The sequence below is a fragment of the Melanotaenia boesemani genome, chromosome 11 (assembly GCF_017639745.1).
Source record: "Melanotaenia boesemani isolate fMelBoe1 chromosome 11, fMelBoe1.pri, whole genome shotgun sequence".
Classification (NCBI taxonomy): Eukaryota; Metazoa; Chordata; class Actinopteri; order Atheriniformes; family Melanotaeniidae; genus Melanotaenia; species Melanotaenia boesemani.
In genome coordinates this window covers 9,198,465-9,223,386 of record NC_055692.1, presented here as the reverse complement: position 1 = coordinate 9,223,386, position 24,922 = coordinate 9,198,465, and the positions used below count along the sequence as shown (strand labels likewise).

General features: G+C 40.1%; 1 protein-coding gene across 3 annotated transcripts; it reads left to right on the top strand.

Annotated features, from left to right (window-relative positions):
• On the top strand, positions 1 to 23,904 carry gak (cyclin G associated kinase). 3 transcript variants are annotated; one of them, XM_041999393.1, is made up of 30 exons: positions 1 to 337; positions 2,387 to 2,448; positions 4,017 to 4,076; positions 4,650 to 4,764; positions 5,306 to 5,448; positions 5,556 to 5,681; positions 6,937 to 7,026; positions 7,140 to 7,275; positions 7,390 to 7,502; positions 8,917 to 8,995; positions 10,375 to 10,492; positions 11,449 to 11,457; positions 15,669 to 15,718; positions 15,876 to 16,024; positions 16,251 to 16,373; positions 17,230 to 17,363; positions 17,528 to 17,722; positions 17,838 to 17,955; positions 18,176 to 18,255; positions 18,416 to 18,609; positions 18,800 to 18,910; positions 19,008 to 19,174; positions 19,290 to 19,551; positions 19,641 to 19,835; positions 19,939 to 20,076; positions 20,212 to 20,298; positions 20,394 to 20,666; positions 20,789 to 20,937; positions 21,134 to 21,310; positions 21,407 to 23,904. In XM_041999393.1, exons 1-30 carry the CDS (start codon positions 196 to 198, stop codon positions 21,506 to 21,508), a joined length of 3,897 nt encoding a protein of 1,298 aa, XP_041855327.1. In that variant the 5' UTR covers positions 1 to 195; the 3' UTR covers positions 21,509 to 23,904. The 3 variants fall into 3 exon arrangements, with proteins under 3 accessions (XP_041855327.1, XP_041855325.1, XP_041855326.1); XM_041999391.1 differs by having other exon boundaries at positions 18,749 to 18,910; XM_041999392.1 differs by lacking the exon at positions 11,449 to 11,457 and having other exon boundaries at positions 18,749 to 18,910.
• The last annotated feature ends 1,018 nt before the right edge of the window (positions 23,905 to 24,922 follow it).

Genomic DNA, 24,922 nt, shown 5'->3' with positions numbered 1-24,922 from the left:
TCAGCACTGTGATGATGGTGGCCTCGTCGGTGTAGCAGCCGGAAGAGGATGTTTGCTTCAAATGAAAGAATAATATCACTCGAACATAAGGCTTTTTAACACCACCAACCTTTGTAGTTTATCAGCTGGCATTGGAGGAACTAAGACCGCTAATTCCCTTCCTGGAAGCTGCCTGGAAACGGGCACTGAATAAAGATGTCACTGTTCCAGTCGGCACTTGATTTCCTAGCCGGGCCCGGCTCGTCCGGAGCGGCCAGTCGGGACCAGAATGATTTTGTAGGACAGGTCGTTGAGCTCGGTGACATGAAACTGAGGATCAAGAGAGTGATCGCCGAAGGTGAGATAGAATACCACAAGGAGACACGTGACGATTATGTTTTGCGGGGAAACATGCTAGATAGCCGAACCGGCTAACCCGCTAGCAGCAAACCTGTATTGGTAGTCTGTGGCGTTAGCAAGTGCAGTGCTGTGAGTCACCAAGTAACCACCAATTGATTGTTTCCAGTTGGTTTCGATCACGGTAAATGGTATTAAACTTATTTTCAGATCGTGAAGTATGAATGAGGGAAAACTTTTGATTTGCGTCTGTTAAAAGCAAGTCGTATCTTACTCGAGAACCAACTAACTGGCCGCATATTCTTGACATGGCTCTAAGAAAAAATATAACAGTATCGGTGTCAAATAAAAGCGATGGCAGCATGTTTAAACAAACCTTTAGCTGATTATACAAACAACCCAATCTGTTCGTTTGTAAAGCATTGCGGGATTGTTTTCTCGTGACAACAAATGAGAATTAGTTACATTTCTATATATATTATAAAAAATATTTTAGCAGAGGAAATGATTTGAAATCTTGGGAATGCTCACAAATTAAGTGTTGACACCAGATTAATGGGACGGACCGTTAACTGCTCATTTAAAAGTTTCTTAATGTTTTGTATGTACTTCTTGTGAGAATAACTAATCCACACTTAACAGTGTGATCAGGAGGATGGCAATGCTGTGATCGCACCTATGCAAAAGGTTGGAGTTGAAGAACAAAACTTAAAAATCCAAGTAGGTGGTAATAGCAGATATCATCTTACACTAAAACTAAAACTCCTCCTTTTTAAATCCCCATCCAGTATGGTGTGCGATAACAGTGTATTTTTCTTGGATTGGCTTGGAAGCAAACATGGAACTTTTCAGATCTCTGCCCTTTTCTTTCCTGGCACTAAGCAGGAAGACATGTGATCCTCACAGACATGAGTTTGCATTTTGACTGGAATCACTTGCTTTCCATATGTATTAATCCTGCAATGGCCAATAAACTATGCACTGGGATGATAACTGTTTGTTAAACTTTGTGCCAATTGTGAGTAGTAAAGTGGAGGATTTGTTCAGTGTAAAACTTGAGCTCAAGAATCCAATAAAATATGTGTTGTCAATCTTTTGATAAAAAGACCAGGGTGCATGACTATTAGGTTTAACTCCGAAAGTCAGACTGTTGTAAACACACCTGGGCAGTCTTCCTCATGTCCGACCAGTGTTAAAGATTAGCATCTTGAGCAGGTTTTTCACAGAGCAAACTAAGGCTAGTAGTTGATTTACCCATCACTATGGTAACCTTTCCCATTTCTTGTTCGAACTGCGGCTTGCTGAGTACGTTTCTTTTAATCCACCAGCCTCAGTGACTTTTAAGCCCTGTAACGAGGCCAGTGTTATGCTGTCTGTTCCCTTTATTTGATTAGAATGAATAAAAAATACAGTCCATACTTCCAGCTGTTTTCTCTGACAGGCTGATGATACCAGTTTAAACTGATTCTCTTTGCTCTCTGATAGATAACTTACGATCAGCTGTTTACATTTCAACTTCTCCTGCAGTGAAAACAAGTAGCTTAGAGTTGATGTTGCCATTTTGGGGTTTGTTTTACAGCCACACATCTCAGCTCGAACACTGCTGTGGCTGCTCAGTGAACAACAGATAAGACTGTGGTTCAGTGTTACTTCTAAGCTCTAATGTTTGTGGAAGGATTTGCAGAAGGGAGCTCTGCTTAACATTTTAGTGCTCTTTGTGGCCATTAGCTGTAAAGTCATTGATTTAGCTTTCCGTGCAATCAAATTGTTGTTAATTATTTATAGAAATTAGCCATTGTAAATGTTCTCTGTTTGGTTGCAGTACTTTCTCAGAATTTCACTTTAACATGCAATCCGCCCAGAGTTGCACAGAAATGTGACGCTAAGTCGAGAAGGTTGCCGTGTTGGACTGCATTAGAACACATCCTGATCTGCGTTGTACACTTTTTGCAAGACACTGAACATGCAAAACTGATGGTTATGAGTCAATTTAAGATCCATGTGCTATGCATTTTGATGAAATTACATTTTCTTTTTCTTTCCTTTTAAGGTGGATTTGCCTTTGTGTATGAAGCCCAGGACATGAGCAGTGGTAAAGATTATGCCCTCAAGGTAAGATGAACACATATCCACTGAAGTCATCATTACACATAAGCTGACTCACTATTTCACACTAATATAATTCACAGTTCTGATTTAACTTTTGTTTTGTTCTGTTTTTTTTTTTTTTTTTTAAATGTAAGCATGACTTTGTAAAAATGATGCCCCAAGTTATAAACATGGCTCTGTCCTCCCCCCATTTAGCAATTTACAGCTCAATCAGGGCTTTAGATGAACCTTTTGATCAGCAGCAAATGTGGTGAATTGATTCCTAAAGTTACAAGCCAATCACAATTTCCATTAGCCAAATTTCTTTTGGGGAAAATAAGCCAAGTGCTGATAAATGCCTTTAATCATACATCTTTTCTTTAAATGATTTTTTTATTGGTGTTTTTATATTAAAAAAAGCCAAGCAACAATATTCTCTCAATATTCTCTTATCCAGCAAGGAACAAAGTAACTTTTCCTTTAGCTTTACAGATTTTTAAAAATACCTAAATTAAAAGGAAGAATTTAGGCTGTGCACCATTTTTAACACAAAATACAATAATCTAAACAGTCCATCCTAACTCCTCATTTAACTGATATGCAATCAAATGTCTTCAGAGTTTTATCAAAGCTATGATGTGTCTGTCTGAATCTGCACCACTCTGGATTTTTTCAGTTCCCTTAGCTTGTGTTAGTGTTCGTGCACAAACTCTAGCCTGCATTAGTGTAATATATCTGCATGCCATATCTCAATGGGTTTTGCTTCTTCTTTCATTATCAGCATTCACCTCTACCCCTTCTTTTGTCTTATAACCTGCCCCATTGTTCACACTGTCCAGTCACCACCATCGTGTTGTATCTTTCATTCTCCACATCATTTCCTTCATTTAAATTTCCCCCCTCATTCAGCTGCTCTTTGTCAGGCAGGCAGTAGCATGTAAAAATAAGCCCACAGCCAATGGATGTATAATACATAATGGTATAGTTTTAATGGGAGATGTAGTGATAGCACTGCCAGGACAAACAACCTAAATTATTTGTTTCCCAAACTGGTCGATAAGTTTTTATTTATACTTGTCAAAATAAAATTTTAACCCACATTTGGCAGGTTGGCAAGTGTCACACTAATAAATGCCTAATCTACAATAAATACAACTTATTATTATTTATAAATAGCAGTCAGTGTGCGACATGTTAGCTGCACTGGCTTAAACACAACAAGACAAATATTCAAGTGGACATGGACAATCTTTTTTTTTTTTAAAGAGAAAAATCCTTGACCATGTGATTTTATAGAGATGAGGTTATGAGGCTGCAATCTGCTATACACTAATAATTCTGTTCATATCTTATGATTTGTGATAGATAACTAAATAAAAATAAAAGCTGCAAATGCATTATTGTCTAAATAGTTCTTTTCAGTATGAAGAACTTGGAACACAACAGAGGGCTCTCTTCTCTGTAATACTACATTAACATCAAACTTTAAGGTGCTCTGCTGTGTAGTTTATAAGTTTAGGAAACATGTTTTAAAAGTATGATGATTAAAGGATGAAAGGATAAACCGATTTCTTTGAATGTTTTTGTTTCAGAGGCTGCTGTCCAATGAGGAGGAGAAGAACAAGGAAATCATACAGGAAGTCTGCTTCATGGTATCCTTTATCATTTCTAACTAAATGAAATTTGTTTTTGTTAAAATCAGAAAGGATCGTTTTTGTTTTGTGTTCAGCAGATGTCATAATTTCTGCAAGATTTTGGCATGCACTTCTGGTATAGTTTACTATCATTACGGGATTACTTGTAGTTTATAATGTAGACACCATACAATGCCACTATGTGCACTACAGCAACTAATATGTATTTACAGTGTTTAGTTTTATTCTAGTTTTGTTTCGATCTTGAGAAAAACTAAGGATCAGGATAGAAAATAAACTGGTAATTAAGTGTTTATCTTGAATAAGATTAAAGAATTTTAGGCTAATTTATTATCTTGTGAAGCAGCTGGACTCTCGCTTTGCAAAGGAGATTAATTTCACTTATTTGCGACTGATAACTAACTAAATATACAGGCCAAGTTCAAAGATTTGCACAAAATCCTTGTTTATTTATTTATAGCGTTAGATAAACTAAACTGGGAGCATTGGTCACAAGACTATTATGATTTATGAAAGGCTTGAAATCACATGTGTTTGATTTGTGTGTTCCTTGTCCCTTTGGCTCCACAGAAAAAGCTGTCAGGTCATCCAAATATAGTCCAGTTCTCCTCTGCTGCCTCCATCAGTAAGGAAGAGTCAGACACCGGTCAAGCCGAGTTCCTCATCCTCACCGAGCTGTGTAAAGGTAAATACTAACATGCGCTTCCACACATGGTCATCGTCTGTCTTTTATCTGCTGCTTCTTCCTCTTTCTGCTTCTTTAGAGCAGAGTCGCTGCTCATTCATTCATCAGAAGTAGCCACACGGTTTCTCAGTAACTCGAACTGAAAGGCGTTGGTGATGCAAGCTTCCTGTTTGTGGTTTTTACTTCCTATAGGCATGCTTTTCAAGTTTTGATTGATTTTATGCACAATATTTTATAAAAGTCTTAATAAGGTGTTTTTTTTTTACTGTAATTTCCTAAATTTCTTTTTCTGTTGTTCCTTTAACTCTCAAGAGATTTTAATTTATTGGTAACAAAAAAAAAGAAAAAAATTAAAGCTCTTCAAACTATAACATTTATATTTTTAATGTAGATTCTGCTGCTGAATGTCTCAAAGCCCTCACCACTATCTGAGCCCTTTTCACTTGATTGTGTTATTAGCCACTTTTTCACATGATACAAGACGTCCAGTGTTATCAGTTAGCTACAGTTCAGTCCTGTGTTTGTGTCTCTTCCACTTCAGGTCAGCTGGTGGACTTTATAAAGAGGGTAGAGCAGAAAGCTCCTCTGTCATGTGACACTGTGCTGAAAATCTTCTACCAGGCGTGCCGTGCTGTGCAGCACATGCACAAACAGAAACCTCCGATTATCCACAGAGACCTCAAGGTTGGTCTGAATGTACAATGATTAAAATGCCTGATGAATGGTTTAAAAAAAAAAAAAAAAACGTGACGTGGAGCCGTAATGAATTCAACCACTTTGATGTGTTGCAGATTGAGAACCTCTTGATTAGTAATCAGGGCACCATCAAGCTGTGTGACTTTGGCAGCTCCACCACAGTGTCGCATCGTCCCGACTACAGCTGGTCTGCACAGAAGAGGTCCATGGTGGAGGATGAGGTACCCCCACACACTCAAATATCAGTTAACAGATATCATGAGAAAAATCCAGTTTTACAATATGCAGCAGTGAACTAATACGCAGTCTGTGTACAGTTGTATTGAGCCATACACACAAATGTTCAGCAAAGGAAAACAGTCGTTTTCAGGGCAGTGTGTTTTATTACATACACTTTGCTAGTGCTGGGTTGGGCTCTTTTTACCTCCAGGACTATTGTAATTCTTCATGGCCTTATTAAACACTGCAGGCTTCCTGTACAGTTGCATTGAAACAGTAATATTCCAGAAACTAGCGGCAGCTTTAGTAGTAGATTTTAAGTCCATCTTGAACTTAAATAGTTCTAACAAGCTCATCCTTATTGCAGCAGCCTTGCAAGTCCTCCTAAACCTTGGTGGTACCTGAACAGAAGTACAGTAGTTTCAGATTTCATGTCCATCTGAGTTTTGCTGCAATATTTTTTCCTGTGCAGCGATCACAGCTGAATAGTTGAGCAACTTCAAGAGCTTTGCATTGCTCTGAAGGGCCTTGCACTTGCAAATGAAGCTGCCCTATAACTGGGAACTCTTTAAAGACAGAAGTTTATCAGGCCAGTTTCTTCATTACACAAATATACATCACCTGAGCATGATTAAATCCAATAAGCATTGAAATTGGATTTAATTTGGAATAATGGTATATGGTATAATATTCTGTTTTATAAGATGTGAGAAGTGTGCTTCAACAATTAGTTTTCTATGAATGGATTCATTGATTGTTAATGCTTATTATGTTCACAAATTTCACTATGAAGGTCAGTTCATCAATAGGGAAAAAAGAGAAACGCACATTCAGAGGTCCCAGTGGATCTGTGGCGATAATGAGATCAGAAACCAGAAACCTTTGATTAGATTAAAGGTCCAGGAAGCTCTGATCAATCAGGTAAATCACATTAATACCATAACCATGCAGACACATGCTCACATAAAGGACATTTACCACATATGACCTCAGTATGCAGGACACCAGAGTTTCTAAATCTAATCATCTGCATCAATGCTCATGTTCCCAAAAGATATTTTATTTTTCTAATGGGAGATTGAAAGTGGAAAACCTTTTAAATATACAATGTTTTACTCAGTCTGTTTAGTTCTCTGAAAATGAAAATCCTTGTTGGAAAAAAAATCTTATCTGAATCAGAGACAAGATTTACAAATGTTTAGCTTTAACTGGGTATTTTGTGTTCATCAGGTTCTTTTTGTTTTTTCCTTATTATAGATCACAAGGAACACCACTCCGGCATACCGGACACCGGAAATGATTGATCTCTACTCCAACTTTCCCATCAATGAGAAACAAGACATCTGGGTCAGTTCCTTCACGTTTTTTCTCTTTTTGTTGCATATTTTACCCTGTTTTTGTTCAAAATAAAGAAAAAGTTTAATGGTTTGAGCTTTTGTCATATCCTGTCTCCCACGCAGGCTTTGGGATGCATCCTCTACCTGTTGTGTTTTAAGCAGCATCCGTTTGAAGAGGGGGCAAAGCTGCAAATAGTCAATGGAAAATACTCCATTCCCCAGAACGATGTCAAGTACACTGTGTATCATGAGCTCATACGTAAGTACTGCCTACTAGTTTCTTCATCCCGGCCTGTTTTATTCTCACCACCTTTAACTGCCTTCTAACTGTGGGTCCTCCATGTATCCTTTCTTTTCTCTTTCTTTCCTTCAGGTTCCATGTTGAAAGTAAACCCAGAGGAGCGCCTTTCTATTACAGAACTAGTCAACCAGCTGCAGGAGATAGCAGCAGCACGCAACGTCAACCCCAAGTCTCCAGTCACAGAGGTACGTTGCTTAAAACTGCTGCCATAAAACCGTCTCCAGATGTTTGTCACTGTTTAGTACTTAGGTTGTCTCCAGCTTGTAGATTATATAACTTGACTGAGACGCTGAGATGCATCCTCAGTGAGCTGCCAGCCTGTGAAGAAGCTATTGACAAGTCGACCACCGGCCTCTTCCGCTGTCTGTGTAAATGTGCATACTCAGTCTTGAATGCTCTGAAACTACTGAGGTGGTTAACTTTACTAAGCTTCAGATACAACACACACACTGTAGTGGGTACAGAGGAGTCTGTATGCTCTTTTCCTGGCTCCTCTCTTTCCTCTCTGGCATCGTGCTGATGGCCCTAAAGAGGCGGAGATACGGAGGCTAGAAATGGGAGAATGGAAATTGAGAGTATACATAATGAGATACAACACCTCTGCAGCTCAGCTGTTTTTTTTCTATCTTGTTATCACCATAAAGACAGGAAACAGTAGCAATCTGAGCACAGATTTAAGATTTTGTTTTTACTCCTCAACCGCAGCCTCTTATGATTCTTACCGCAAACCCATAAATCCTGATACTTATCACTAAATCCTCACTCATAGTTGTGACTTAAGCAAAGCTGATTTCGGTGACAAAAATCTTCAGGATCTCTTTTCTACAGCATCTATTTTGTCTGCATTAATTCCCTCATGGATGGATAAGTGTCAGCATTAGTCACCCTAAACTCGATTTCTATTACAATTGGATTAGAGTGCTTATTTTTGCACAGCAGTAAATGAGTAAATTGAGAAACAAAAGTTCACCAGAGCCTCTACAAATTTCTGCCAAAATCAGAGTACCGGTACCGAAGTGTGTGCAGGGTGAGGGCAGATTTGGCGACTGCTGATCTGATTGGGGTTAAGAAGGGGTTTCCCTGCTGGACATAAGAAGATTACAATCCATCTACTCCTCCTCCTCCTCCTCCTCCTCCTCTCTTCACTGCAGACATATGGAGAGGCAGGCTGTGAGACGTAGCAGATAGTGGAGCAGAGACTGAAGTGAGATACTGTCCAAGTACGATTTTACAGCTCTTGAGAGGTGCAGATGCTATCAGTCTGCTGTATTACTGACCCAGAATCAGCAGGACTCATCAGAGGATAAATCCACATTTTGCTTGATATCATGAGATGTATTTTTTTTTTTTTTAAAGAAATTTCCCCTTTTTAAAGCAATTTTTGGGGAGGGGAATTTGCATTTTCTTCTTTATTTGGTAATTTGGTCCCTTGTCCTCCACCTTTTTGTAATGTTTCAGTAATTACTGGGGCAATCTCTTGATCTTCGTCACGATTTTTTCTCAATCCATTTTGTTTTTGTTTTGTTTTATTTGCCGCTAACAATGTTGAGTACTTATTACTGTTGGCGTCCGGTGTATGATGGCTATGAATGTCTGCAGCTGCTGGAGCAGAACGGAGGTTTTGGCAACAATGGAGCACAGCCGCCCATGCAGATCCACAACGTCCACAACAATGCAGGTAAAAAAGTGTTTACATAGAAATATTATGATGCATAATATAATTGCATCATTATGACTTTTTTTTCCATGAAATAAAACATATAACCTTAAAAGAACCCATCTGGAGCATTCAATTTGTTCCCTTCATTTCACAAACATACACTTATCTACACCTCTAAATTGGCATCTACCTCATTAACGATGATGCATGCAGTAAGTAAACTTACCAAATTATACACAAAACATAAAAAGGACACTGATTTCTGAATATTCAGCCCATTTGGAAGTAGCTGAAAGTTTACTTTTCCTCTGAGGTGGGTGTTCATGACTAATTGTGTCTAACAGGTCAGCAGTTTTAACCTCAGGGATCCACATCCTGATGTGTTACAAAAACTTTGCATGTCAAATTCTGGTCCTTCTCCAACACTCGAACCTTTCAGTGATCTTGAAAATAAAGCTAGATCTCATGTAGCCTCTGTAAGACATGAAAAAATGAAAAAAAAAACATATTAACTGTAGAATAGAAAACAGCAATCACAGGTAACCTTACAGACGTTACATTTCTTTAGAGCAAACAAAGTTTGTTTCCACACAAAGATTTCTCACCCAACAATATGTCTTTGTAGTGTTAATAGATTTTAATAGATTACTTAGTGTGGATTCTTGCATTTAAGTTGTATAATTAGCATTTTTGTCATTTATTTGTTGCATTTCACTAGTTTGTAAGACTGCTGCCTTGGCTGAGCTCCATTGTAAAAGAATTTTTTACCTCAGAGAGGTTAATAGCAAAACTGATAGAAGCAAAGTGTAAATGCTCAGAAAATAGAAATAGAAAATACTTTATTAATCCCTTTGGAGAGTCCTCAGGGAAATTTGGGAAATTGGCTTACGGCTGCTTATAATTTTAGAAATCAGAGCAAACTTAGTGAGAAAATAGTATTTTCCTGGTTTATTTGTATATTTATCTAAATGAGTTTAATAAGCTTATTGTCCCCCATACACACACAGGCGCACACACACACACACATTCAAGCTCCCTCATACCTATTAAGAGGATTTCTGCACTGCCACTCAGCCATCTGTCGAAAAGCAGAGTGTGTTTGCTCTTTCCTTTGATGGACGAGATGTTGTAATTCAGGCAGATTCAGTTCAGCTAAAAGCAACTGATTTCATCCATTTTATTTACCTGCAAGCTGAACAATCTGGTTTGATGAACTGCTCAGTGTCCTTATGTGTTTGTCTGCAGCAAAGAGACTATTTCTGATCCACATCTATAGTTTTAGAGCAGTGACTCTGATTTTTAGCAGCTAAACCAGCATGAGCACCTTAATTGTGGCCTGGTCTGTAAACAAATTGTTACAATACATCTTATGTTCTCTCTTTCTTCATGACATCCAGGTGTGTATGATCCTGATCAAGCAGGAAGTGGACTCCTGGACATCTTGAGGGGGGGGACAGAGCGCTTCCTCACCAACATAAAGGATACGTCCTCTAAAGTCATCCAGTCAGTAGCCAGGTGAGAAGGCCAAACGTTGTTATTATTCATATCCTGTTATCAGAGTTTTTATATTTAGATTATCTTATTAGCTCACTAAGCACTGTTATGCTTTATTTGTACAACCTGAGTGACGTAACCTTTGTTTTAACTTGACATTAACATGAACACTAGCTACTAAATTAAAAAACGATAATGATTTATTTAACACACATATTGATGGGCACGTGTGAAGTGTACTGAAAAACATTTAGCAATAAATGCTGTAATTTGTATCGCACCATGTTTTAATCTACTGTGCTAAAATGATGCATTTATAAACATCATTTAACTTGCTTTGTTACAGTTTCATTGATCAGTTTCTGATTATTGTATGCCTGCAAATAGTCTATGTAAAGTTTCATAATCACTCCTACCCCCAGGTCCTTTTTGAAGGAACATTTTGTTGCTTGGTTTTGTTGTTTTTTTTTTTTGTTTGTTTGTTTTAGTCTATTTTTCATTCAGATTGCAAACTGTCACTAAATTTGTTTTCACCTTTTCTGATTTGCAGAAATAAGTTTCCTTTAAGAGATCAAGGTGTAGTGATCCTCAGTCTGTCCATATTACTCACAGTGCTCTAGCTGCACGCCTGAACGACCACTATGCCTTGATTCTTAAAACAAAACAGACGCTTTACCTTTAAAAATTAGAGTTATAGGGCCAATGGAAGGAATTGGGATTGGATCTGAGTGGGTGGATTATTATAATAATCTAGTTTGCTAGTTTTAACACCAGCAAGCAGTGACCCTGGAAGTTATTGTGTTAAAAAAAAAAAAGTGTTCCTTTAATTGCCAAAACTATGCACATCATTTAAAGTTTTAGTTATCATCAGTGTGCTTCATTTGGTTTGGTTGTTTTGGTTATTTTATTTTTATTTTTTTGTTGTTTTCCTTCTCTCTGTCCCAATCCCTCATGGTCCCTATGTGTCCATCACCTAGCAACCCAAGGTAAATATGGGTCGGTGAAATGCATCATCTCATGCGTTGCTCTGTGTGTTCTGTAGTTTGTGTTTGTGGTTTTTCTCCTTTCTCTTTTTTTTTTGACGGAAAAACGTTCAGTAAGGCTTTTGCTGTGTTGTGTTCGTCATCACAGCTTGCTGATTTTAACATCACACACTCAACGATTTTGTTGAATGAATGCTGAGCATGATGTGAATGGACAGTTATTTTTAATTTAGGTAAGAAGTAATCGGGAAAATAACAAAGCAAATTAGACTTTACTGCAGTGAGCGATTACGCTGGCTCTAATATTAAGTCTAAAATTAAAACTATAGTTGGTGGTGTTGATTTAAAGTTGTTATAGCAGAAAGTAGATGAATAACACTTTTTACATCCCTCAGTGTTTGTCTGAATTAAAGCTTTGGATAAGTTAAGCTTCGTCTACCTACAGCAGAGATTATCTGCCAGCTGTATCCAGCCCAGTCTGGTAAACTCATGTAATCCTCCTTTAATATCGTGACTGAAAGCAACCACTCCATTACTTTTACAACACTTTTTGTTTTTATCTATTACAATTAGCAACTTTAATTACTTTTCCACCTTTTTTCTTTATTCAATGCAAGACTGTTTTTTTAAGGAGTTCATCCTTCGCCCATGACAAGATGAGAAACAGTCAGAGGAGGATTTTAGTAAGTAATTTACCAAAGGCCAGTAGATGAATCCCTGAATAATAAGGATTACTTGGAAGCCAACCTGTGAAGTATTTGGGTAAAACTGCTTTAGGTATGTGCCTTTCTTTGAAGATTATTTCAGGTACCAAAAAAGATCAATGAAATTAAACAGTAACAGATTCAGTCTTCCGAAACTTGAAGGTTTTCTGGAAACTTTGCATCAACACTTATAAATTCTCAGCTTCAAAAAAAAAGAAAATAGTTGATAATTACTCCATCAATACCTTATGAAGGGAAGTATGGACAATGAAGATATGTGATGATGTCCAACATTTTCCAGCTTTAAATGTCAACTTTCAGATGTGATGCAAAATCTAGAAGTTTAGAGAAACTAAAACTAACTAGACAAACTAGAACTAGACTAAACTAAATAAGAAGATATAATATGGAACAATGGAGGAATAAGTTCAAACAAAACCAACAATAAGACTTTCCCTAACCAGAAACCCTGGATGACCAGCCAGGTCCGCGCACTCCTCAGAGCCCGGGACGCTGCCTTCAGGTCAGGGGACAGAGCACTGTATAGTGCTGCTCGTGCTGACCTGAAAAGAGGCATAAAAAGAGCCAAGGCGGACCACAGGATGCGCATAGAGTCCCACCTGTCCAGCAACAACACTCGGGAGGTGTGGCGGGGCATACAGGACATCACTAACTTCAGAGGTTGTGATGTGTCGACAGCAGATCAGAGCGCAACACTGGCAGAGGAGCTAAACTGCTTCTTTGCCCGGTTCGACTCTCAGCAGCATGCATCTGCTCCAACCATGCCCCCACCCCCACCCACACCGACACCCCTATCTGGCTCCCGCACCACCCCACTCACCATCCAGGAGCACGATGTCAGACGGGTGCTCCTGGCGGTGAACACCAAGAAGGCTACTGGCCCAGACGGAGTACCTGGCAAGGTGCTCAGAGCGTGCGCCCACCAGCTCGCCCCCACCTTTACCAGGATCTTCAACCTCTCCCTGGCTCAGGCAGTCATCCCACACTGCCTCAAATCCTCCACAATTGTCCCGGTGCCGAAGAAATCTCCCATCACCAGCCTGAACGATTACCGACCGGTGGCCCTCACTCCGGTAATCATGAAGTGCTTTGAGAGACTTGTTCTTCAGCACATCAAGGACCATCTCCCCCCAGACTTCGACTCCCACCAGTTCGCATACCGCGCGAACAGATCCACTGAGGACGCCATAGCTGTAGCTCTTCACTCTGCGCTGAACCACCTGGAGCAGCAGCAGAGCTACGTCCGGATGCTCTTTGTGGATTACAGTTCTGCGTTCAACACAATAATCCCGGACAGATTATGCACAAAACTGGACACTGTTGGCCTCCCCCCTCTCACATGTGCCTGGATAAAGGACTTCCTAACAGACCGACCCCAGACTGTGAGACTAGGTCCCCACCTCTCCTCCACCAGCACGCTGAGCATCGGCTCCCCACAGGGCTGTGTGCTGAGCCCCCTCCTGTACTGCCTCTACACCCATGACTGCAGGCCGGCCCACAATGACAACCTCATCGTCAAGTTCGCTGACGACACTACAGTGGTCGGACTCATCTCCGGGGGTGATGAGGCTGCCTACAGGGAGGAGATCCTGAAGCTGGCTGCTTGGTGTTCTGAGAACAACTTCGCTCTCAACACCAAGAAAACCAGGGAGATCATCATCGACTTCAGGAGGTTCAGCACAGACCCAGCCCCCCTCTACATAAATGGAGAGTGTGTGGAGAGGGTCCACACCATCAGGTTTCTTGGCGTCATCATCTCGGCCGACATCTCCTGGTCAGAGAACATCACGTCAATCACCAAGAAGGCTCAGCAGCGGCTACACTTCCTGAGAGTCCTCAGGAGGCACCAACTGAACTCCAACCTGCTGCTGACCTTCTACCGCTCATCCATTGAGAGCCTGCTGACATACTGCATCACAGTATGGTACGGCAGCTGCACTGTAGCAGACAAGGAGAGGCTACAGAGAGTGGTAAAGACAGCACAGAAGATCATTGGCTGCCCTCTCCCCTCCCTGACGGACATTTACACCTCCCGCTGCCTCAGCAGAGCCAGAAACATCATAAATGACAGCTCCCACCCTGGCTCTGATCTGTTTGCCCTGCTGCCCTCTGGGAGGCGCTACAGGTGCATCAGGACTAAAACAAACAGACTCAAAAACAGTTTCTTTCCAAAAGCAATAACTGCCCTGAACTCCTGTAGGACTTCAAATCTGAAATACGCTGGACACTAACAACATATGTGCAATACATTCTGTCACATGACATGTACAACATATCATGATCCGTGCAATAATACTTTGAACGTGCAATATATTTTTTTTTTTTTTTTTTTTTTTTTTTTTTTTTTTTTTTTTTTCAGACATAGACATCATACTTATATCTGCAAATAACTAGAGTGTGCACATCTGTTTTATTTCTGTAAATATTTTGTACCTTAGATCTTTTATTTATTATTTATTTCTATACTGCTCTCTCTGCACTGACACTGGGGATGGCTTAATCTCGTTGTACATGTGTATAATGACAATAAAAGGCATTCATTCATTCATTCAAGACCTCAAAGGAGAAGTATGAGGGTCAGCTGACAAAGAAGTACAAACTGATTTCTCATACAGGGTCTACATGACATTAAATATCATTAGCATCGATAACAATCGCGAACATGTAACCAGACATCTGCATTCAGCTGATTCAGCATCTTAAAACTGCTGCTGATTTGTGCACCAAAGCACATTGCTTTAAGGCATTTAGATTACTCAAAGTGTCCATGAACATTTACTAACACCAAAAAGTAAGAAAATCTTTAGCTTATGCAAAAATAACTTTGCAAATGGAAAATTGGTGTTGAAGTTACTGAGGTTGGGAATCTCTGTCCAGTGTGAATGAGTGAGTGGTAATTAAAATATTTGATATGTCTCCACTGCTTACTGAATAACCATTACAGCTTTATGTGTCTTAACCAGCATCATCTCTGTCTTAATACTGCACAGATAAAACTGGCTGTCATCAGCATAGATGTTTTATTTGCTTTGCTTTCACTAAATTTTGATAAAGAGTAAAAATAAAAAAAATCATGGCTTGTTCATTTTCTCTTCTTCCCGTCATGTCCCAGTGTAATTAACCCCACTGTAACCCCAACCAGATTTTTTAGTCCATCAACCATCACTTCTTAACACAGATGAACTATTGGCAGCTATGAGTGTTCTGCCTGATGCTCCTGCTGCATTAAAGCCTCAGCAGATGGAAGAACTGAGGATTGGCTTAATCTAATTTGCATAATTTGTGGGACAGACTCTTAACACAAAGTTTTTCTGTTTTTGTTTTTTTTGTTTCCCAACCAGTTCATGTAGTTAGATAAGCTGTGTGCTCTCAGGCATTAGTTATAACTAATTTGTTTTCCCTGTTATCTCCTGTAGAGATTGTGTATGTCCTTCCAGATGTGTTGTGTGTGAGCTCCAGTTGTAAATACACTTGCTATTTCTTTTGCAGCTATGCCAAAGGAGACCTGGATATATCCTACATCACCTCCAGAATAGCAGGTAGAGATATTACCCTCCATAAAACCACTTTTTAACTTTGTCACTGCTTTTGTAAAGATGAACTCATTAATAAACCAACTGAAAAGTAACTTAAATGACACTATCTCACTTATAAATATTTTGAGTTACCTATTCACTTGTGTGTTTGTGTGTGTAGTTATGTCTTTCCCAGCTGAAGGGGTGGAGTCTGCGATAAAGAACAACATTGAGGATGTTCGTCTGTTCCTGGATTCACGTCACGCCGGCCACTACGCTGTGTTCAACCTTTCCAAACGATCGTACAGGCCTGCTCGATTCCACAACAGGGTATGGATCATGTGCATGGGTTTGCGCGTTTCCACATGTATCTTTATGGCGGGGAAGGGTCTGTGTGAAGAATTAGCATGGGTAAACTACAGCCATTCCTTGATAGTTTTACCTTTCTCAGTAGCAGCTGCAGTTACATCTCTGCTTTTCTAACACATCAGTTTATCATTGCTGTTCATTGTGTTGAACTACATGACTTTGCTACTTGGTGTGTGTGTGTGTGTAGGTTTCGGAGTGTAACTGGCAGGTCCGCCGTGCCCCCAACCTCCGCAGTCTCTACAATGTATGTAAGAACATGCATCAATGGCTGAAACAGGATCAGAGGAACATCTGTATAGTGCACTGTTTGGTAAGTGAACTAGTCCTTGGAGCATGCTCAGTCTATTCTTCAGCTTTTGCTATAACCTCTACTAGTGAACTACATTTTTTTCTTTTATCACTTTTATCTGTGAAGTTTTACTGTTAGTGTGTTAAATTTCTTGGTGTTTTTAAAAGAATAGTGACTGAAAAGACTGCAAACTTACAGTTCTGGCAGTACTTGGACAGAAGATGGTGGAGGTAAAAGGTTCCCTACAGCCTCTTTTACTGAAATGAATCCAACCCCGGAAAAAAAACCCTGATGAAGACTGTGTTCTTTTGAAATGTTTGAGTCTGTTCATACATTCTCAAAACTATAGGAATAACTTTGAGCAATACATACAGATTCTGGTTCATTCATCTACACAAATTACATCTATAATGATAATGAAACTGGCACTTAATTTTTATACTTATGCCCCAATTTATTTAAACCGTCTTTCTCCTCATTTTTCTTTAACTATTATAAGCCTAAGTCAAATAATGAAACACATACACCCTAGATCATTCACTGCTGGAGTACTGGAGAACAAAAAATACACAGATACAGAAATAACTTGTAAATTCAAAACAGAAAATTCCCCAGACAAGATTAACAATTGGTGGCAGTAAATCTGCACTAATGTTCTACAGAAATACAGTTTTTTTTACAAGACAGTGAAGTCAATAGGACAATTCATACAAAATAATTCCATCAAATGTTCACACCTGGTAGAACACAAAATTTCAATTCTGAATGTTAAACTGAAAATGTGAAAACCAAGATTTTCTATTTTACTGAGGGAAAAAGTGAAAAACTACATCGGCTGCAGTAGCTTAAATCGTCCCCTCTCCTTGTCTATGTGTAGGATGGCAGAGCAGCGTCAGCAGTGGCCGTTTGCTCCTTCCTGTGTTTCTGTCGCCTTTTCACCACAGCCGAGGCAGCTGTCTACATGTTCTCAATGAAACGCTGCCCGCCTGGCATCGCTCCTTCACACAAGAGGTATAACAACACAGAGAGTTTGGTCTCCAGAGTCATTCAGTACATCTTCAGTGGGCCTCATATTTATTTAGCTACAGTGAAAGATTTATTGCTTTATAGTATAGCAGCCTGCATCACCTATATGTAAAGTTTTACAAGCTGTCTATCTTCCTTTTGACGGTCAGGTACATTGAGTATATGTGTGACATGATGGCAGAGGAGCCCATCATCCCTCACAGCAAGCCTGTGATTATTCACTCCATCATCATGACACCTGTGCCGCTGTTCAACAAGCAGCGTAACGGCTGCAGGCCGTTCTGCGAAGTTTATGTCGGAGATGAGAGAGTCCTCACTACATCGCAGGAGTACGACAAGATGAAGTACGTTTTTTTGCCAACAATCCGGTGGCATATGAGGTTCCTCTTTATTCAAAGAATGTAAAGAGACATAATTCTTCCACTGCATCATTCTCTGCCCTTCTTTCTCTCCCTCCAGGGATTTTAAGATGGAAGATGGGAGAGCAGAGATTCCCCTCAATGTAACAGTTCAAGGAGATGTGCTGGTGGTGATCTATCATGCAAGATCTACACTAGGGGGACGTCTACAGGCAAAGGTACAGAAGCACACAAGCTCGAGTGCAACAGATCCTTTATTTCCTTCATGTGGAAATTGGCTTTTCAGGATCTTTGTTGCTGTGCTGTTTGAGGCATCTAACAAATACCTGTGACATCCCGAGTAAAAAACTTAAATACCTCAAAGTTACTTTCAGAATGTCAAAGGTGAAGATAAATATTAGAAATTCATATTTTAAATCTCATAAAACTCTGTTTCAGATGGCATCCATGAAAATGTTTCAGATCCAGTTTCACACAGGCTTTGTGCCCAGAAATGCAACTACTGTCAAGTTTGCCAAGTATGTATTCTGCCTGAAGCCACAAAGAACTGCTGGAAATTGAATTATTGCCTGATGGTATTGACTGAAAGCGGATTCAGATGTTGAAATAATTAGTTATACAAGATGGCAGCTTTCTATCTTCATAAATTTGGATTCCTCTTCCACACGTTTTCTTCAGGTATGATTTGGACGCCTGTGACATCCAGGAAAAATACCCAGACTTATTCCAGGTTAACTTGGACATTGAGGTGGAACCCAGGGACCGACCCAGCACCAAGACTCCCCCATGGGAGAGCTTCCAAACCAAAGGTCTCAATCCCAAAATCCTTTTCTCATCTCGTGATGAACAGCAGGAGATCCTCAGCAAGTTTGGTAAGTTCCTTCACTTAACCAAACAATGTGTCTATACATGTTATGGTCAGGTTTAGTTTAGTGTATCCATCCATTTCTCAGTTATTTTGTCCTGTTCCACCATCAGCCCCAGTTCACTTGTAAACTTTTATCACCACAGGTAAGCCTGAGCTGCCTCGGCAGCCAGGTTCCTCTGCTTTTTATGACTCAGAGTCACCGCAGCCAGCTCAGACCCCAGAAGATCCCCCTGCAGCAGAACCAGAATCTCCTGCGAGCAACGATGCCAACTCCAGCAACTTCTTCCAGACACTAGACTGGGAAGGTAATTTGTTTTTCTAGTCTGATTCATTTTGAAAAACCCTACTGACTTATTCCAAAGTAACTAGAAATTTCCACTGACTTGTTTCTTGAATTTCTAGATGTGCATGGCCCTCAAGATGCTGCAGACAGCCAAGGAGGAGGAAGCATGAATGACCAGGAGGACCTGAGTGATCAGTCAGAGGGAGAGTCATGCTCATATTCTGCCACTAGTGGAGAAGCAGTTTCACGTGACCACAGCGAGAATCTGTTTGATGCTGACTTCCAGGTGCAGAAACTGTCAGATTGCTGATTATATCTCATTATCTTTTTATTATAGTATGACTTTATTTTTCTCCCTCCATTCATTTTTGTATTTTCTTGATGTCCTTATCTCTCACCAGACTCCACCTCCCGCGGTCCAGGAGTCTCCTCTCGGAGGTACAGCCGACCTCTTGGGTTTGAATACTGACTCTGAACCTCCTCCCGTGTCCTCAGCCACATCCTCTGCTCCTCATCAAGGAGACCAGGGAGGAATGAAAGCTGCTTCTAGCAACAGTGATCTCCTGAATGACTTGTTTGCACCACCTGCTGGTCAGACAGGAGCAGTGCAGGAGGATTTGTTTTTCAGTGGCACAACCAGTGGAGCCACACCAGACTCAAAACGTAAAGAACATTGCTGATCACATTATAACAGAAAGTTCTTTTGACCTTTAATGCATTTCATTTTTAATTTTACTTCCTGTTTGTTGCAGCCATGGGTGACCTGTTTGATCCATTCGGGATGGGGTCTGGGTCCGGTGTCGGCTCCAGTGTCGGTTCGTCTCGACAAGCCTCCGGACCAGACCTGTTTGGGGACTTGTTGGGCTCCGATAGTTCAGCAACCAGTGGATTTGGCTCAGCTCACTCCAACACCACTCCTGCTTCCAACACCAGCCTCTTTAATCTCAGTAAGCACATAATCTCCCGTTTTAACCATGCTGCGCAGCATTTCTCTGCTGTAGCTTGAAAAAGAGACGTAACAGACTTAACTCTGGGTGTTTGTCTTTGCAGATAAGCTTGTGAAAGAGACCCCTAAGATGACATCATCAGCCAGCCAACCAGACCTGCTTGGTGGGTGGGACAGCTGGGCAGCTGGCACCACTACTGGTATGAGCACCACTGCTAGCAAACCCAACTATTCCAACACAGGTGGGTGAAGAAAGTTCATTTAGAAGTTTGTAGAGGGCTGAATGTTTTCTTTGCACCATGAATAATCATCATTGTATATTAAATGGACAGTTGTAAATCTAAAAAAAATGTTACATATTGTCACTGTGTTTGTAGCTTCTGGTGTGTCATCCATGTCAAAAGCCAAGTCTCAGACCTTCGATCCGTTTGCAGACCTTGGAAACCTGAGCTCCAATTTACCAGGTAATCACCTTGGTCTGAAATGTGAGTGTGCCCAGCAGTCTATTAAACATCTGCTTTAAACTTAGTTAACTGTAATCTTTCCATATTTCTTGCAGGTTCTTCCAGCAGTAATTTCTCTGGGTCTTCCTTTAGCACAAAAGGTCCTTCTTCCTCTGCTTCCTCCTCTTCTGCTAAGCATCCAGCTCAGCCCTGGCAGTCTGGAAGACCCACCTCAGCCCAGAATAAGCCTTGGATGTCTGGTTCAACACCCAAAACATCTTCAGCTGCTCAGCCTGCAGGCACACAGCCCTCTAAACCCAACTACAACCTTAATTTCACTAGTGTTATCGGTGGCAGAGAGGAGAGAGGAGTTCGTGGGCCTGGATATGGTAATATTTGTGTTTTTGTCAATGTCAGGGGGTCAAAAAATCTTCACAGTCTCCATAGATATTTGACTCTTGCATTTATCTAGGTACATGCAATATCTTAATTTTCCTTTCTGTCATTGCAGGCCCCAAACCAAAAGTAAAAGAAGATGATTTTGAGGACCTGCTGTCCACTCAGGGTTTTTCCTCCAAACTTGATAGGAAGGGACCAAGGACCATCGCTGAAATGAGAAGACAGGAGATCACAAAAGAGATGGATCCTCTTAAAGTACAGGTAACAAACTAAAACCAGAGCTTTACTGGTACTTATAAATCACTTTCGTCCTCTGGCTTATAGACTGGACAGTTTGCTGGAAAAACAGAAATCTGAGTCACCTCATCAGTCTCTTCCATTACTTACTTACCTACAGGGCTGATTAGACTTCATCAATGCTAAAGTACTGAAGGTCTGTTTTAATGTGACGCTGTAGATTTTGGACTGGATCGAGGGGAAGGAGCGAAACATCCGAGCGCTGATTTCAACTCTACACACAGTGTTGTGGGAGGGTGAAACCCGCTGGAAGCCTGTGGGTATGGCTGATCTAGTGACGCCTGACCAGGTGAAGAAATACTACAGAAAGGCAGTACTGGTTGTCCATCCAGATAAGGTACAATATTCTATGCTGTTTACATATGTGTAACACCAGAGCAGGAAACTGCTCCTTTAGCCTTTATTTATGTGGGAATCTGTGCTTTCTCTGCAGGCTACAGGTCAGCCTTATGAACAGTACGCAAAGATGATCTTCATGGAACTGAACGATGCCTGGACAGAGTTTGAGAACCAAGGATCCAAAGCACTCTTCTAAAAACATTTTTAAAAAAAAGAGAAATCCTGGCCTGGACCCTTGCTACACCAGATCAGACTGGAATGGTTTTGGCCAAACAAAACCAGGGTCACACTGGGCTAGATTGGACAGGACTGAGCCCACATTGGGCCTTAGGGGGCACAGAGCCTCTGAGAGGTGTCCTCTCTACCATTCCCTTCCTCCTCCTTTACTTTCTTCTCTTTCTACAGTCAAAAAAAAAAGACGAAAAGAGAAAAAAGCCTTTTTGCTTCACTTTTGGCTGTAGTAAAAAAAAATATATATCCTCACTGGTTCAAAAATGACCAGTTTAATAAACATCAACATCATTCTTAAACTCACTGCCTACCTGTTCGACTGTCTGAGTGGTGCTGCCAACGCTGGGAGGGAGGAAAAGGTGACAATCACACTGAGAGAAATAAAGGGAAATCAAACAAGTTTCTTTAAAAAATAGTAGGATTATTATTATGACAACAGATTTTAGATAAGAAAAGATGACCCCACACTGATGAAATGCTGATCAGATTTGGCTATAGGTTGCAAACAGCTAGTGAATCTTAGAAAAAATAAATAAATGTGGCTGTTAATTACTCAGCATGCAAGCCAACATGAAAGTTCATTCTAGGACGGAAGTGTTAAAGCCATGGATGTCCTGCAGGTTTTAGATTTTTCCCTTTCTTAACACACCAAACTGAAATGAACAGCTCATTAACAAGCGTATGTAGAACTCGACAATATGCTGTTGAGAAGATGCAGTTGATTTGAATCAGGTGTTTTAGAGCAGGGAAACATCTCAAACCTGCGGGCCTGTGTACGTCCTTGGTTTAGTCATGAACTTTAAAAAGTAAAAAAAAAAAAGAAAAAACAACTGCTGTATAAAATTAAAGCAGACCACCCACAACAAATCATGAATGAAGAATGAAAAAAAAGTCTCCTGCTGCACCTTTTCGGGCCACCACTTGATTGACGATTACCTGCTGAACATTACTAGTGCTGCTTCTACCACCTGACACACTCTACTGGACACACTCAGACTGATGTTACAATGTGCGTCCCTAAACATGTTTTTTTTTTTTTGTTTTTTGAGCCCTGTATTAATCCAAGCTGGCAGTCTGTTGCTTTTGAAGTGGCCTTTTAATTCCACCAACTTGTGCATGCTCTTCCTCACCAAACCTCTAAACAACGTTGGGTCGGATGAGTTTGATTTCGAACCAGAGCAGTCGGAACAGGCGGCAACTCTTTTCTTGAAGTGCTCTTCTTCTTGTAGCAGCAACAGCAAAGAAGCTATCTGCTTGATTATTTTTTTAATATTTTTATTTTTACTGGGCAAACTACTTGCCTGCCCAACTTTCATGCTGTTGCTTGTTGCTTTTGAGGATCTCCGTCATCATTATGAACCCAGCGCTCCGTGGCCCACCTCCAACGTACAGTTCAGTAAAAAAAAAAAAAGAGATTTAAGGATTGAAAAGAGAATATGTAGATTAAATGAAGTTGCTATTGGTTTTTGTTAAGTTTTTCTCTTTATTGGGTCATTTAATTGTCACGTTGATGTAAATATCATCCATTAAGTGGCTTTGTAAAGATTCCTGAGGATTCATTCAGTCATTACACTACAGACTGAACTGTGTGAGTGTGATTGTGTGCGCGAGTGTGTTTCTTTGTTGGACATCATGCTCTCTTACATGCAGTCACAATCGCTTTTTCTTCACTTTTTTCCAGCCAGTTATGAATCTTTGTTGAATCTTTATTGAAAATCTTTCCAACCTTTTTTTTTTCACATTTTACCTCACGGACCAATCAAATCAGTCGTTTACTTATTTATTTTTATGTTTCATGGGTAGGTTTTTTGGGGGGGGGGAGGAGTTGATGATTTATTCATTTCTATTAATGGCACAAGTTGAAAATTAACATAATATATAAGTGGAACCTGCAGAGGGTTGATGGTTGTTCACGTTGAGCCTCTGCTGCTGTTTTTCATTCCAAAGCATCAAATATTAATACGAATGTGCTTTTATAAATGTATATCATGTTTGTTGTTACTCTGTATGTATTAATCTGTATCATTTGGGTATTCAGTCTGTCGTTTTGTGTCAAAATGTACTTTTTTGTTCTTTTTTCCTTTAAAGGCAGAAGTGAAATTTCTGCTTGTTTTGCTTTGTGACATTTTTGTTAAAATTCCAATGCACGGGGCCAGCAAATCTAAGTAAGATAAAACAGACTGATGCTTAAAATTCAGTTGAAACTTTTTTTTTCTGGCAGGATAATAGTATAAAGAGGGAGGATGGCAAAAAAAAAAAAACCCACTCATCGGCAGTGTTAACTGTACCAAATTACATCATACTAATATGAATGTAAATCTCAATGAAAAATTAAATGATTAAAAATCCTTTTAAATTTGAGGGGAAAAAATGGATTTGTCTTTATTTTTAGTTTGGACACATACTTTTAAAGTTAATGGTTTGTTTGTCCTAGATACACATACACAGCACTTATCATGGCTGATTGAGAGGAACAGGCACTAAGCATGAGAACCACAGGAACCAGGATATATCACATCAGATAGGAGCCCAGGTGCAGACTGTGCAAAGAGGCAACTGAGACAGCCCAGCCCACAGTAGTAGACTCTAGATGCAGAAAGTTAAGGCATATATGGAATGCCATAACCAAGTGGCTGGAGTAATATACAGCAGTATCTGTAAAAAGTTTGGGGCTGAAAGTACCTGGGTCAAGATGGAAGTCATCAAAAGTGGGGAGAATGATAGAGCCAAGATCCTGTGGGACTTCCAGATCTGGACTAATAATCTGGTGATGGCTAACCAACCAGACATTGTAGTGGTTAATGTGCTGGAAAAGAAGACAGTGATGATAGATGTAGTGATCCTGACTGACAGCAACATCAAGAAGAAACACAAGAAACTGGAAAAATACTAAGATGAAGGAGGAACCAGAAAAGATGTGGGGAGTGAAGGCAACAGTGGTGTCAGTGGTAACTGGCATACTCATGGTTGTGACCTCCAGAGTAGCAGAGTAGTTCCAACATATCCCTGGAATAGCATCAAGGATCAAGAAAAACATGGTACAAACAAAGTAGAAACAGCTAAAATACTGCACAGAACCCTCAAGCTCCCAGGCCTTTGGTAGAAAACCCGAGCTTGGAAGAGGGGGCAGCCAGTTGTGAAGGGATAGCAATCGTACAGTGTAGGACACATACTGTAGGTTCTTCATCGTCAGTGAGATATTGTATAAGAGTGTTACTTAAAAGTTTTCAATCTTTATAAGAAAAGTGAACCTAGTCCATCCTCCTGCAAAGCAAACTTCTTAACAGGTTTTGATGTCATTGTAGTTAGTTGTGCCACCTGGTCAAACCTTGTATGTTACATTTTCATAGTACCTTAAATAAAAATCATTTGGCTTTGC